Source organism: Bos taurus, chromosome 28 (genome assembly GCF_002263795.3).
Source record: "Bos taurus isolate L1 Dominette 01449 registration number 42190680 breed Hereford chromosome 28, ARS-UCD2.0, whole genome shotgun sequence".
Classification (NCBI taxonomy): domain Eukaryota; kingdom Metazoa; phylum Chordata; class Mammalia; order Artiodactyla; family Bovidae; genus Bos; species Bos taurus.
This window is the reverse complement of record NC_037355.1, coordinates 28,848,868-28,865,189: the sequence shown is the minus strand read 5'-3', so window position 1 is coordinate 28,865,189 and position 16,322 is coordinate 28,848,868. Positions and strand designations below refer to the sequence as shown.

General features: G+C 35.6%; 1 protein-coding gene across 4 annotated transcripts in view; it reads right to left on the bottom strand.

Annotated features, from left to right (window-relative positions):
- Positions 1 to 16,322, bottom strand: part of MCU (mitochondrial calcium uniporter) — a 195,096-nt gene that overhangs the window by 38,928 nt on the left and 139,846 nt on the right. For all 4 annotated transcript variants that reach the window (XM_059882562.1, XM_059882563.1, XM_024986716.2 and 1 more), the window contains one exon: positions 9,595 to 9,664. In XM_059882562.1, the coding sequence (XP_059738545.1) occupies positions 9,595 to 9,664 (70 nt within the window). The remainder of the gene's footprint in view (positions 1 to 9,594; positions 9,665 to 16,322) is intronic.

The following is a 16,322-nucleotide window of genomic DNA, read 5'->3' as shown; positions in this document are numbered from 1 at the left end:
TGTCCCCTGCACTGGCAGGCGGACTCTCAACCACTGGAACACCTGGGAAGTCTAGAATCATAAATTTAGTAGTTTGATAAATCCAGCTGTTGGGTCCTTCCAAGTGGCAATATAAATTAACTTAGTGAAATCAACTATATATTTCACTGTGAACCTAAGGTGAATTAGTGTTTGTACAACTGAACCTCTCTCTGTAGAACTATGTAAAAATCAGTTATGTGAAGTTAGTACAAGGCTTAAGTGATAAAATTTGTGAAAACAGAATTATAAACCTTTTTTTAAATATATGGTATTATTGGTTTTGGGCTTCCCTGGTGGCTCAGAAGGTAAAGAATCTGCCTGCAATGCTGGAGACCCAGATTTGAACCCTGGATCAGGAAAATCCCCTGGAGAAGGAAATGGCAACCCTCTCTAGTATTCTTGCCTGGAAAACCCCATGGAGAGAGAAGCCTGATGGGCTACAGTCCATGGGGTCACAGAGTCAGACATGGCCGAGCACCTGACACACATAATTGGTCTTATGTTAAATATGTCAATTACAAATTGGCACTTGCCAAGAGGCCTGGCATGCTGCAGTCCATGGGGCTGCAAAAGAGTCAGACATGACTTAGCAATGACTGAAGAACAATAACAACGACAACAAAGAGCATCGATAGTAACGAACAACAACAAGGGCTTTTGCCACCAGTCTCTGCTGAGTTTGAAGCCTATGAGGCTGCAGCTGTTGACCTTCAACACTCGCTGAGGGAGTTCAGGGTGGAGTGAGGCTCTCTGCGCCAGAGAATCTGGTGGAACAGGGCTTTAGATAGATATTTTCAGGAACTGATTTCATCATTCCAATCCACGCATCTCTTCATATCTAGAAAAGCACTAAATCATTAAAGGACGATATCTGCTCCTTGTGATTAGTAGAATCTTTTTTTTTTAATATTTATTTTTTTAAATTTAAATTTATTTATTTTAATTAGAGGCTAATTACTTTACAATATTGTATTGGTTTTGCCATATATCAACATGAATCCACCTCCCTCCCCATACCATCCCTCTGGGTCATCCCAGTACACCAGCCCCAAGCATCCTGTATCCTGCATCAAACCTGGACTGGCGATTCGTTTCTTACATGATATCATTTTGACTCAAATAAAACTTAATTTGCAACTCTCAAGTTGTGCATCTTTTTTTGTCTACAAACAGTAGAACAACCTATATAACTTTTGTTGAATCTGGTTCTTTTAAAATCTGTTTATGAAGATAATTAAACTCTCATAGATGTTAAAAGCATTTGAGCTAAATAAAAGGTCATCCACATCCTTCATCTATTCATTCTGAGAATTAAATATTTTATATTGTTTTGTAAAAATAAAATCCTGTCTTAATGTAGTGCCCTAACATTTTTTTCTTTTTTAAGAATAATTCTTTTCATGATGCTGCTTTGAAAGTAACTTCATTAATCCTTGACTTTTGGCCCACTTTAATTTCTGGACGGTGTAAAGTGGAATACAATCCTAAAGTACAGAGAGTAAAGTGCAGTAGAAGAACGATAGATGTTGGAATCTCAGACTTGAAAACAATTCCTGAAAATCTCAAATTCTACCACTGGAGACACCTTGAATGTATGGGCACATTACTGAATATACCCTTACCTCATTCACCTTTAATACAGAGATTCTAATAACTCACAAGGAGGCTGAGAAGATTCAATGAGGATATAGAAAAATGCTTTCCTTGGTAGTTTTACTTGCTTTTTCTAAAATCTACAGTCTTAAAAAACTGAAGTCTAAAGTCATACAAATTTACATGAGAAAATTTCCAGTCAAGGCTTTAACCCCCAAGAGAACAAAAATCACTTGTTCCACCGAGGGCAACAAGGAGAAAAAGAGCATAAATTATATAAACCAATTCCTGTTCCTAGGTATTTCTGGATAACAGACCTCCTTGATAACCTGAAGAAGGTATGGATTCATTCCCCCCTTAGACCTATTTCCTGAAAAAATTCAAACAATTCATACATAAAAATTTTAGATACAATACATTTGTTGCATTGAAAAATTATTTCCTTCATATTAACTGTTATGGACTGAATTGTGATCTCCCAAAATTTGTACTTTTGAAACTCTAATTCCCCATGTGCCTATCTGGAGATAGGGTCACTCAGAGGTAATTAAGGTTAAAGGAAAAGATAAAAGTAATCTGATAATCTGTTGTGCTAATCTGATAGCACAACAGCTATATATGAAGAGTAAGAGCTTCCCCCACACCGTCACTATGTGGAAACACAGTGAGAAGGTGCCAGCTAGGAACAGAGTTCTGATCAGATCTTAACCACGCTGACACCCTGCTAGCCTCCAAAACTGTGAGAAAATAAATTTTTGTTGTTTAAATTACTCAGTCTACAGTATTTTGTTATGGGAGACTACTAGTGAGCAGACTAGTACACTGCCATATTTTTAAAATAAATGTTAACAAAAATTGAAGCATTTTTCCTCATTTTAAACAAATAACAGTCATTCTGTTTTTTTAAAGAAATAAAAACTTACAAATTAAAACAGAAAATAAACTTTAATTCTATATAAAAGGACATTTCAATTATAAGACTGGTATTGTTTGGCTTGAATAGAAAGTCACATAATGGCTTGGTTTTGGAACATGCTAACTTGAATATTACCTTTGATATCTAAAAAGGTTGTGCCTTTCTGTTTTGATGAAAAGAAGCTATAAAAACTCAGAGACTCTGGGAAAGGTATGTGGTAGCACAGCTCTCATAGTTCACTTCGCCAGATGATGCTTGGCTAAGCATGTGTAAGGAACCTAAGGTTTCTTCAAAGACTCTTAGAATTGAATTTATATCACTTTCTGTTTTGATGCAGTATCAATAATGAAACGACTGGAAATCCAAGTTCCAATTTTAAGGTTTCTGAGTGGAAGTAATCTTCAAGAGCTCTAAGTTTTTTCTAATTTTTACAGAGAAACTGACAAACCTTTCCATTCATGACTAGCCTAGAGAGAAACTTTCTCCAGCAGCTGAAAAATTCACAAGGTTGTCTACTTCCTTCTAGTTCAGAGCTACAGCTTGGTTAAAAGGGTTCATGAGTTTTCTACCAAGTCCAAAATAATGACTGTAAGGTCTTGAACTGGAAGATTATGCTCATTCATAAAGGCCCAAATACCCCCCAAGTTAATCAAGACATAACTAAAAACACTCCCTTGTAATAAACTTTCTCTTCTCTTAAAAAGCAAAACTCCTATCCAAAGTTTAATCTAGCAAAGGAGAATTTACATTTTTATTCTTTTTCTCACAAATTATTGTTCTCATAATACTAACTACTTCTGTGGTAGCAGGCAAGGCCTCTTTTAGGGATGGTGGAAGTCTTCAATGCCAATGAAAAAACAAATGCATTATTGCAATGGATAGAGCTCCTTTCTTCTCTGAGGTCATAAAAGCATACATGTTGCTAAGTTTGGAAGATGTGCCATCTGTTCACAGAGTACAAAGATCTTTCTTAGAGAAAAAAAAAAAAATCCTGGTAGTTATTTTGGAAAAGAAATTTAACACTATTTCAAAGATGGTGATAGCCATTAACGTTAACTGCTTTTCTAATTTCCATAAGAGATCACATATAAGGGATTTTTCTTTGTATCAACATGTATATTAACAGACAAAAATTGGAAAGTAACTCCTTAAAACAGTATCAGTAGTTTAACCAAGTCACATTCTGGAGGGAAATGGCATAGTCTCCAATTTCCTCAAAACTTACCTCAAAATATTGAAATAAATGATAGCAATCCTAGAATGGATGACATCATCTGAATTGTGATATAAATTTACTTAACCCAGTTTAAATACTGTCAGCACAAAAAGTTTAAACATCTTTCCAAGTTCACATGGTTGTTTTTCTTAGCAATGTGAAAGTCAATTTTATAAAAGTCTTCAAAAAGACTTTTGTGATGCAACAAGTTCAACCATATTTTGGTACTTCAAACTGAAACTCCTACTTACCAAAAAAAAGTTCAAACTGTAGGATATATTTTTAAAATGGCAAAATAAGGTGTTTCAGCTTTCCCAACCTCACATCTAGGTTGGTGAGAAACATGCCCACATTAAAACACTGAGGTTTTCTGTTTCTATCATTTTTTGTGATTTTATTACTTGTGTTTCCTTTTTGTTGTTAGGTTTTTAAAAGCTAGAAGGAAAGACAGTGGTGGGGTATGTTTATGCCCTTAATATAAATGATGACAATAAATACAGAATTTCCTTCCAACTGTATATGAATAGCCATTAATAATAAAATATGATTTTAAAAAATCCACCCTTTCCCACAAAATTATTTTAAAAGTAACGTGAAAATTTCTGGAATATACAAAGAATGCATACAAATCGATACTAAGACAGTCAATTTTTTTAAATAGGCAAGAAGTTTGGCACTTCAATGAAGAACATATTTGAATGGTTAATGAGTACATTAAAAGATGCCCAAAATCTTGATCATCAGTGAAATGCAAATTAAAACCTCAATGAAATAATACTACAAATCCACTAGAATGTCTATTATCAAGAAGTGTGATGCAGGATACAGGATGCTTGGGGCTGGTGCACTGGGATGACCCAGAGGGATGGTACTGGGAGGGGGGTTCAGGATGGGGAAGACGTGTACACCCGTGGTGGATTCATGTTGATGTATGGCAAAACCAATACAATATTGTAAAGTAATTAGCCTCCAATTAAAATAAATAAATTTTTTTAAAAAGTGTGACTATACCAAGTGTTGGGGAGGATATAGGGAGACTGGAAAACTTAAATACCGCTGGTAGGAATGCAAAGTGGGACAGCCACTTTGGAAAACAGTTTTGCAGTTTCTTAAAAAGTTAAGTACATGATGAAAGAAACTGAAGACCACACAAGCAGTTGTACTGATAAGCTGTGTTCTTAGACTGGAAGAATCAACATTGTTTGACCATATTACTCAAGGCAATGTACAAATTCAATGCAATCCCTGTCAAATCACCAGTGACATTTTTCGCGGAACTGGAAGAAAAGTCTTTAATTTGTAGGGAAACACAAAAGACTCTGAAAAGCCAAAAACAATCTTGAGAAAGAAGAATGGAGCTAGAAGAATCATGCTCCCTTACTTCAGACTATACTACAAAGTCACAGCCATCCAAACAGTATGTACTGGCGCAAAAAGAGACATATAGATCAATGGAACAGGAAAGCAGGTACAGAAACCCACACACTTACGGTCAATTTATCTATGACAAAGGAGGCAAGAATACGATGGAGAAAAGACAGTCTCTTCAATAAGTGGTGCTGGGAAAACTGAGCAACTACATGTAAGAGAGTAAAATTAGAACATTCTCTAACTCAGTATACAAAATTAAACTCAAAATGGATGAAATATCCAAAGATCAGATACTATAAAACTCCTAGAGTAAAATTTAGGCAGAACACTCTTTGACATAAATCACAGCAATATTTTTTTGTATCCACCTCCTGGGGTACTAAAAACAAAAATAAACAAATAGGATCTAATTAAACTTAAAATTTTGCACAGCAAAGGAAATCATAAACAAAACAAAAAGGACAATGTACAAAATGGGAGAAAATATCTGCAAACAAATTGACCAAAATGGGCTCAATTTCCATAATATGCAAACAGCTTGTATACCTCAATACCAAAAAAACCCCAACCCAATAAAAAAAAAAAATGGGAAGAAGACCTAAATAGGCATTTCTCCAAAGAAGACATACAGATGGCCAAGAAGCACATGTAAAGATGCTCAACATCACTAATTATTAGAGAAATGCAAATGAAAACTACAACGAGGTACCACCTCACACTGGTGAGAATGGCCATCATCAAAAAATCTATAAATAATAAATGCTGGAGCGGGTATAGAGAAAAGAAACCTCCTACACTGTTAGTGCAAATGTAAACTGGCGCATCGGCTATGGAGAACATTAAGGTGGTCCTTAAAAAAGTAAAATAGAGTTTCCATAAGTTCTAGCAACCCTACCACTGAGCATATATATGGAAAAAATGAAAACTCTAATTTGAAAAGATACATGCACCCCAGTGTTCACTGCAGCACTGTTCACAATAGCCAAGACGTGGAACCAACCTAAATATTCACCAACAGATGAGTGGATAAAGAAGATGTGGTGTATATTTATATATACACATACATAAATAATAGAGTATTACTCAGCCATAAAAAGTTTAAACAATGCCATTTGTAGTAACATGGATGGATCTAGAGATTATTGTACTAAGTGAAGTAAGTCAGACAAAGACAAATATTGTATGATATCATTTATATGTGGAGTCTAAAAAAATGCAAATGAACTTATTTACACAATAGAAATGAACTCAGATATAGAAAACACACTTGCACCCAAGGGGAAAGAGGGGTAAGGATAAATTGGGAATTTGCAATTAAGAGATACAAACTACCATATATAAAGTACATAAAAAAACCAAGGACATACTGAACAGCACTGGGAACTATATTCAATATCTATAATAACATATAATAGGAAAACTCTGAAAATAATATATATATGTATGTATAACTGAATCACTTTGCTGTACACATGGAACAGTGTAAATCAACTATACTTCAATAAAGAAATTACGGATATACTTACCATATGACCCAGACATCCCACTCCTAATATCTACTCAAGAGATATAAAAACATATATCCATACAAAGACTTATAAGCAAATGTTGATAACAGTATTAATAGTCCAAAATGGAAAACAATCCAAATGTTTTTCATGTGGTGAATGAAAAAACAAAATGTGTATTTTGTTTATTTCCATATATTAGAATTCTACTCAGCAATACAAACAAAGAACTTCAAACCATGATACAGTATGGATAAACCGCAAAAGCATTAGGATATGTAAAAGAGGCTAGATGCAAAAGACTACATATTGAATGAGTCCATTTATATGACATTTAAAAAAAGGTTTAACTACAGAGAGAGAAAGCAGATTAGTGTTTGCCTAAGGCTCAGGGTAGGAGCAGGGACTGGTTGCAAAACAGTAACAGAACTTTTAGGGGTAAGGAAATAGTCTAAAGCTGGATTGTTATTATGCTTACATGATGATAGGTGAATTTTATGGTACATAAAATATACATAAATAAAGCTTTTTAAAAAGTAATGGGACAAAAAAACAAAGAAAAAAAACTAGGGCCTATATCTAGTTACTTAGGTTAAGAATTTATATATATTATCTATATCTGGGCTAAACAGATGATTGTTTATTATTAAACAGGAATTTTTATAACTGTTTATTGCTAAAATTAATTGTCCTCAAACAATTTTTTTAAGGAAATTTTATATTTTTTGTTAACTACAAAATAACATTTCTTCCTATCACGGCTCTCAATACAAGGCTAATTAAGTAGCCTATTTCTGGACAGAGAAATGAAGGCAGCTAAGGAGACTTTCTTCTTGCTCTTACTCAACTTACCTACAGTGAAGACATGTCCTGGCTTACTGCATTTAAAACCGTCAGGACAACTCTGGTTGTCCTCAATGTATTCTAAAAAGTGTCCTGGGTTGGGTGATAAATTATATAGTCAACCCTGTCTATAGCAGAATTGTTCTCATCCTTAATCCTTAATTTTCATTACTATGAAGGGGAACCCCTGAAAGTTTCGAAAGCCTTTAAATAGGCTATAAACCATACAGTTATAAAATTTTCAGATAGTCATTTTACAAAGGAGGATCTGGGGCATAGAAAAATTAAAATGAGAAGCCCTAAATCACATTGTTTTGATTAAGGTTTTTAACACTACCACACACACCACTCTTTATACAATAAGAGTTTTTGTTGGATAAGTACATTTTTCTCTTGGAGGTAGTAATTATTACTATGTAATAATGAGGCAGGAGGTTTTAAGAAGGCAATTACTTTGTCTAAGATTAAACCATGGCTTAAAAGTGAAAATTGGGATGCAAATCTTGATTACAAAGCTAAACACCACCTCTAAGCATATTGCCTCTCATGAAAAGGACCGTGGGCCTGGGTACAGGGATGTGCGTGCACACATGTGCACAATGTGGCCAAAGCAGTTCTTGAGTTGAGGTTCATGAGACCAGGGATTCCGTGAGTTGGGCTGAGAGAGCCTGTATCACTAAGAAATTATATGTAACATTGCCTATGTGTATGTAAAATTTTCTTCTAGAGAGAGAATGTAAAGCTTTTACCAGATCCTCAAAAGTATTTATGACACAGGAAAATTGAGAACCTTTTAGATTGCTTTGGTAGGGAGGTTAAACATTTAAGATACTCTATATTTTACAACAGCTATCATAGTCATAACCAGAACATTTTGTCAAACAACAGAATTAATAGGCAATTACTGAGAGGCAGTATATATTTTATATATACATATAATATTGTTTGTGTGTGTGTGCTCAGTCTTGTCCGACTATTTGCGACCCCCTGGACTACAGTCCACCAGGTATATAATGTAATATTTTGGATTTTGCACTTTTTTTAAAAAAAGAGGATCAAGCCCTCATTTGATATATTAATAGAACATGACCCAGTAGCCGTGACAGTAGTGAAGAATGAATGATGGGAGAGATGTTTACTATTGGTGGCTAAATTCTGCTGAAGTAGCTGTGCGTTAAGCAGTGTTTTCTTATACGCTATACCAGCCTAAAGTAAGATTAATTTAGAAGTACTAAACCAGAAAGGTACGTAAATTGAGAGTAGAAAGGACAACAAATTTCATTAAATCAAATAATTTTCTGCTTCTGTTTCTTGGTAAGTAATACAAGTTGATTTTCTTAAGAAGGACAATAGTATTCGTAGGAATTTGGGGAGCAACTCTTTTTTTCAAAAGTATGTATCATTTTACCTTTGTAAAAATATTGTCTTCAACCCCTCATACAACATAGAGTCAACATACTAGCATTTATGTCCTGGGATAACATTCAGCCAGACACACCAGTACAACTTTACTATTGTTAAATTATTGAAAGACATGGAAACTGACCCCAGTACTCTTGCCTGGAGAATCTCCACGGATAGAGGAGCCTGGTGGGCTACAGTGCAGGGATTGCAAAGAGTCGGACATGACTGAGCGACTAAGCACAGCATGTAGCGCATACAGATTGGTACACTGGATAATAGTAACTGTATTACATGATAGAATTAATAATAAAAATTTCAATATAAAATCACTAGTTCAAATTATTCGCCACTGAATATCATAATAAAACTGGTACAAGAGTCCTGTTGGAATGTGACTTAGTTATCACTGAATATATATAACTTAATGAATATATATTTATTGATACTGACACCAAATATTTAACAATTTTAGAGAATATTATAAAAACAAGAAGTTTCTAAGTGAAACGCTTCAGCAAAAGCTGAGAGGATTCATCACTATGAACAATATGTTTATACTGGAGAAATTCTCTCTTTATTGAAACTCTCCAATTGTTTTGATTCTGGCCTATTTTTTAAGAAAAATAAATTTGTATGTCAATCTGAGAATGGGAAACAGTGAGAAAGGGGAAAAAAAAAAAAAAAAAAAGCACTGGACATTAAAACAATTTGCCATAACTCACCATCAGAGGGCACAACAGTACTGCAATAAACAACTCCCAAATTAGGCCAAGAAGAGAGCCTCTGGTGTACCTAGAAAATACAAAAAGACACATCCATCGTCAGGGCACACAACAAATGTTATATGCATATGTGTATGAGTGTAATAAATAAATAAAGCTTTTAAATCATTCATATAATATGTATTCTTTAGTGGAAAAGTTTAAAAATCCAGATAAAGGAAAAGTCTCTCAAACTCTTTTCATCCTAAGGTGTTAGTGATGCATTTTAGTTTATTTCAAGATTTCATACAAACACATTTACACACACACACACACACACCCATACAAACTGTTTTCATCTGGTTTTTTAAACACCTAATACTGGTTTTAAGCACTGTCAAGTCTAAACAAAATTTTGTTTCTTGTTCCTCTTACTAGTTTTTAGACCTGGATTTCCTTTATGTCTTTTACTAGATATGAGACAGTTATTAAATAGCTATATCACTACTCTACTGTTATTGGGTAGACATCTAGTCTTTCTGTTTACTCGCCTTTTTTCGTTTTAATTTGGTCAGGCAACTTCACTCCTGGAGTCTTTAATCGTTACCATCTTCTGAATATTGGAAGGAACTCACACTAATACCCACCTTTACTACTTCCTCAAAGAGTAGTGTCATTGTGGATTTAGGTTTAGAATTCAGGCTCTCACAATTAAACTAAGTTTCAGAAAGATTACTGAATACATTTCTGACTTGCTAAATGCTTAATTTATTCCCTTGTACCTTTTAATTTCCTAGCTTCAAAAAGTATTAAAGGAGGAAGAAAAGAATACTTTAATGGACTAAAAACCAACATATTAGCCTCAGAGCCAGATATTATATTCCACTCTAAGAATCCAAACAAAAGTCATTTAGGACTCTAAGCCAATGGATACCTAACAAGACTATGATGTAAAACACACATCTTTCAAGTTAGTATCATAAATTCCTACTTCTTACCAGCTTAAGAAAACATGCAGAATGCAAGACTGTTTTCTAAAAATGAAAAAACCACTTAAATCACTTGAGACTTCACAGCTGCTCATTACACATTCATGTTTTGATGCCGTCATTGAGAATCTTTAAGTTAATATATGTAACAACTTTAGTGTAGACTGCTACTTTCAGATTTTTTTTGTTTCAAAATATTTAGTTAAACTTTAGTCAGAGATCCAAGAAGGCGCTGGTTAAATACAGGTGTGCTGGGAAATCCTACAATCCTAATCCTTTGCTTCAACACTTTTAATGGGGACCACAGAATCCTTAGCTCCATAAAGATGTTTTGAAAAAGAAGATGAGTCCAAACTCATTCTACAAATGAGAAAACTGAGACTCAAAGAGGGAAAGTGACTTACAAAGAGCCACATATCAGAATCAAGATTAGAACCCAGGCCTCAATAGTGCTAACCATCTTTTATACAAAATACACAGGGCCTGGATCTCGTCCTCTGTAGGTCTCAACTGGCTCAACTCTAACTTTAGGATGCTTTGTTGCTGTGCAGTATCTAAGTTGTATCAAACTCTTTGCGACCCTGTGGACTGCAGCACATCAGGCTTCCCTGTCCTTCACTATCTCCTGGAGTTTGCTCAAGTTCATGTCCATTGAGTCGGTGATCCATTTCATCTTCTGCTGCAGCTCTTCTCTCCTCCTGCCCTCAATTTTTCCTAGCATCAGGGTCTTTTCCAATGAGTCAGCTCTTTGCATCAGGGGGCCAAAGTACTGGAGCTTTGGCTTCAGCATCAGTCCTTCCAATAAATATTCAGGATTGATTTCCTTTAGGAGTGACAGATTTGATCTCCTTGCTGTCCAAGGGACTCAAGAGTCTTCTCCAGCACCCCAATTCGAAAGTATCAATTCTTATGATGTTTAGCTATCGTTTAACAAGATGCTTTTATTTAAAATGTTTAAGTTATCTTATTTAGTTAGACCAGAAAAAGCAAGTCTATGATACAAAATTCAAAAGAAGAAAAAAATAAGTAAAAAAATTAATTATTTTACACAAAATGTTGGTCTTCCTCCCATCCTTGTGGCTCAGCTGCTCAGTTCTCCTCTCCAGAGGTAACTGGTTAAATCCAGATAGTCTATCAGACACTATTATTTATATATATATATAAGTGTGTGGGTATATGTCTAAGCATTTGTGGAGATTTTTAAAAATGCAAATGGTAGCATGCTATAGTCTCATTAGTCATTTGTCTCTTTAATACATTGTAATAATAAAAGGTTGTCTGTCAATAGATACATGATACTTGATTCTCCCTGATGACTGAGATGGGAAAGAACCTGACTGCAATGCAGGAGACCTGGGTTCAATCCCTGGGTCAGGAAGATCCCCTGGAGGAGGCATGGCAACCCACTCTAGTATTCTTGCCTGGAGAATCCCATGGAGTCAGACACAACTGAAGCAACTAAACATGAGCATGATACTTGAATGAATATCCTTACATGTGGGCACAGATATCCAAGAACAAAATACTTCAAGAGAAAGTGCTAGGTTAAAGATATGTGCTCTTCAACTTTTGAAAGCTATTACCAAATTGTTTTTCATGGAGGTTATATGAATTCACATACCTATCAAATATACTCTAATTCTCTAAATGAGTATGTGGTCTCTATGCCCTCCTAAACAATGGGCTATTATTAAACTTTGTTATGTTGCCAATATTGCAGGCGAACAGTATTTCACCACAACTGTAATTTACATTTGTTTTGTATTGAATGATAATTTATACATATTTTAATCTAAGAGTTAGTTGTATTTGTTTTCCTATGCACAAAGTATTTACATCTTTTGCCATTTTTTGAATCTCAATCTTGGTCTCGAATATTATTTTGTAGAAAGTCTTTAAATATTAAGAAAATTACCAATTGGTTATAAAAATTTCCTTGTTTTTATTTTTACTTTGTTAATGGTGTTTTTGTAAGAACACAATTTTCATGTTTTAAGAGTCAAACTTTTCAATCTTTTCTGTGCGGTTTAAGAGGCCTGTGTCATGTATCTTAGCAGGTTTTCCTGCTGCTGCTGCTGCTGCTAAGTCGCTTCAGTCGTGTCTGACTCTATGCGACCCCATAGATGGAAGCCCACCAGGCTCCCCCGTCCCTGGGATTCTCCAGGCAAGAACACTGGAGTGGGTTGCCATTTCCTCCTCCAACGCGTGAAAGTGAAGTCGCTCAGTCGTGTCTGACCCGATTCCTTGCGACCCCATGGACTGCAGCCCACCAGGCCCCTCCGTCCATGGGATTTTCCAGCAAGAGTACTGGAGTGGGTTGCCATTGCCTTCTCTAGCAGGTTTCCCTACTTTGAGAATATTATAAAATTCTTCCATGGCCTCTATCTTCTCAGGTTTAAATCTTTGATTCATTAGGAATTAATTTTAGTCAGTTAAGAAGTAGCAATCTAACTCACCTCTAATGATAACATAGCTATCCCTTATATTTAATAATTCATTTTCCCTCTTATTTTAAATGCTACCTTTATAATTCCCCAAATACCTACATCAATTTGGATCTTCTTCTGTCCAATGATCTGTATGTTCATGCTCTAGTGGCGATTTAGTCATTAAGTCATGCCCGACTTCTGCAACCCCATGGACTACAGGCTCATCTGTCCATACAATTTTCCAGGCGAGAATACTGGAGTGGGTGGCCATTTCCTTCTCCAGGGGATCTGCCTGACCCAGGAATAGAATGCAGGTCTCCTGCGCTGCAGGCAGATTCTTTACAGAGAGAGCTGCCGTTTTAACATTCTACCTTTATATTTTTACATCTAGCAGGGTGGGGTATTTTCCCTTATTACTTTCCTTTAAGAATTTTCCTTGCTATTTTTGCTTATTTGTATCTCCATATTTACTTCAGAGTCAGTATTTTTATTTACACACATATGCACAAAGACACACACACACTCATGACACCAATCAGCTTCAAAAGTAACACTGCATTGGGATTAAGAGCATAGAATTTATAATTAGCCCTGAGTTAAGAGTCTGTAATGTACTCTAACTGCAGCCTTTGCAAGTTCATTAGCTTCTTTGTGCCTCAGTTTTCACTGAAAAATGGACAGAGTGTAATACTAGTAGTTACCACATAAAGTTGCCATGAAGACAAAATGATAAATACACATAAAGCATTTAGAAAGAGCCTGGCATAGAGTGAGCGCTCAATAAAATGTTAGGGATTTTTGTTTGTTTGTTTTGAAGTTGAGATCTTATTAACTCCATGGATTAACAAAAGGAAACTGACATCTATTTTTGATTTTGACATCTATTTTGATTTTTGAGTCTTTTCACTCAAGAAACTTGTCTATTTTAGTCTGTTTTTCTCAGAATATCTTAAGGTTTTCTTCATTCAGATTTTTCCTGAGTTTCTTTGTTTTAGGAATGACTCTAGTTTTCTTTGTGATCTAATCTGGGATTTTTTAAATGAGAAGTTTAGCCTATTTATATTTATTAATATAACATATATTTAATCTTTCAGTCATCAAACTTTATGTCATAAAATTTTTGTTTGTTGTCTTTATTGTTGGTCTTTCTTCTTAAAAAGTTTACTAAACAATTTGTGTTTGCTTTGTTTTAGTTACATGTGTACTTCTATTAGTAATATTAATATGGGAAGTTTTTTTTGTATTAGTAGTTATTTTAGAGTAAGATCTAAGTTCTTTTAACTACCTTTAAGGCCCAATATTATCTAATACTCTTATCTCTCTGGGCTTCCCTGGTGGCTCAGAGGTAAAGAATCTACCTGCAGAGCAGGAGACTGCCTGCAGTGTAGGAGACATGGATTCTATCTCTGGGTCAGGAAGACCCGTGGAGACGGAAATGGCAACCTACACCAGTATTCTTGCCTAGGAAATCTCATGGACAGAGGAGCCTGGTGGGTTACAGTCTTGGGTGTTGCAAGAGCTGCACCCAAATTAGTGACTAAACCACCACCATTATTTCTGACTTCACTGTCTACCATTCTGCCTCTCAATCATTCTGCTTTAGCTCTTAGGCTCTTTTCTATGCACACTACCAATACTTTAACTGTGGTTTTCCCTTTCATTTCTTGATTGGCTGAACTTCATCTTATAAAGGTAGGACTCATGAGAGCTAAATTCCCTAAATGTTGGCATGTTAAAAAATGTTTGCCTTCACCTTTATACTGAATGACTATTGTACCAGCTATACGTTGTATGTACCAGCTCTACTTTATTCTAGGACCTTTGTAATAGCTATTCCTCTACTTAGAATACTGTTTCTCCAGATAACTCCCCTCAACTCCACGTTTTTCTTTTATTGAATTGATTTTTTTTTAATTGGAGTGTAACTGCTTTACGATGTTGTGTTAGTTTCTGTTGTACAATGAAGTGAATTAGCTATATGTATACATATATCCCCTCTGTCTTGAACCTCCCTCCCACCCTACTATTTCACACCTCCAGGACATCACAAAGTACCAAGCTGAGTTCCCTGTGCTATACAGCAGGTTCCCAACAGCTACCTATTTTACACACGCAGTGTATATATGTCAATCTTACTCTCTCAATTCATCTTGGATTTGTTGATTTTAAATGATATATTTTCACAGCTTGGAGTTTCACTACTTTACATCAGTTCTGTCCTGTACCCTTCCAGCTTTTGTTAGTTATATCATTACTACACTGGCAAAGTTTTAAATATTCATACTCTGCTCAGCAAAATCTAATCTTCACATTTGTTTTAGTCTTAATTTTATAGATCAGTGGACTCTATGTATACTACCAATACTTTAAATGTTATTTTCCCTTTCATTTCTTGGTTGGCTGAACTTCATCTTATAGAGGCAGGACTCATGAGAGCTAAACTCTCTAAATGTTGGCATGTTAAAAAATGTTTGTCTTTGCATTTATACTGAATGATTATTTGGACTGGCATAAGATTCCTAAATTAATCTTTCTTTGAGGACTCCATGGTAAAGTGTGAGTGTTCACTGCTACTTTGGAGAAGTTTGAGGGCAGCCATTATTTTGAAGAATCCTCTTTCAGCTTTGTTGGAGATCTGCAACCATCCCACAGGCATCCTCTCTTGAAGTCTTCTCACACATTTATTTGACCTTCACTAGATCTGCAGTCGGAGAAGGCAATGGTACCCCACTCTAGTACTCTTGCCTGGAAAATCCCATGGACAGAGGAGCCTGGTGGGCTGCAGTCCATGGGGTAGCTAAGAGTCGGACACGACTGAGCAACTTCACTTTCACTTTTCACTTTCATGCATTGGAGAAGGAAATGGAAACCCACTCCAGTGTTCTTGCCTGGAGAATCCCAGGGACGGGGGAGCCTGGTGGGCTGCCGTCTATGGGATCGCACAGAGTCGGACATGACTGAAGTGACTTAGCAGCAGCAGCAGCAAATCTGCAGTCGTTCTTCATATACTGTGCTTTGGGATTGCAGAGATCTCTCTGGTTGTACTGAAGATGGAGCTTATATTTCTGTTTCTTATTCTCCTTCCCCCAAGTGAGGGAGAAATGCTGCCCTTTACTGGGCCATCATTTATTCAAGTGGTAACTTTTTAATATGAACTTTTTCAAAGTTACACAGAAGTAGAAAACATGGCATGGTGAATTTCTTCCATTCACCCATCACCTGCTTCTGTATTTACCAAAATTTTGTCAAACCTGGTTCATCTACATCCACCCAGTTTTTTCAAGAGTATCTTAAAGGAAATTCCAAACATCATACTGCTTTACCTGAAAAT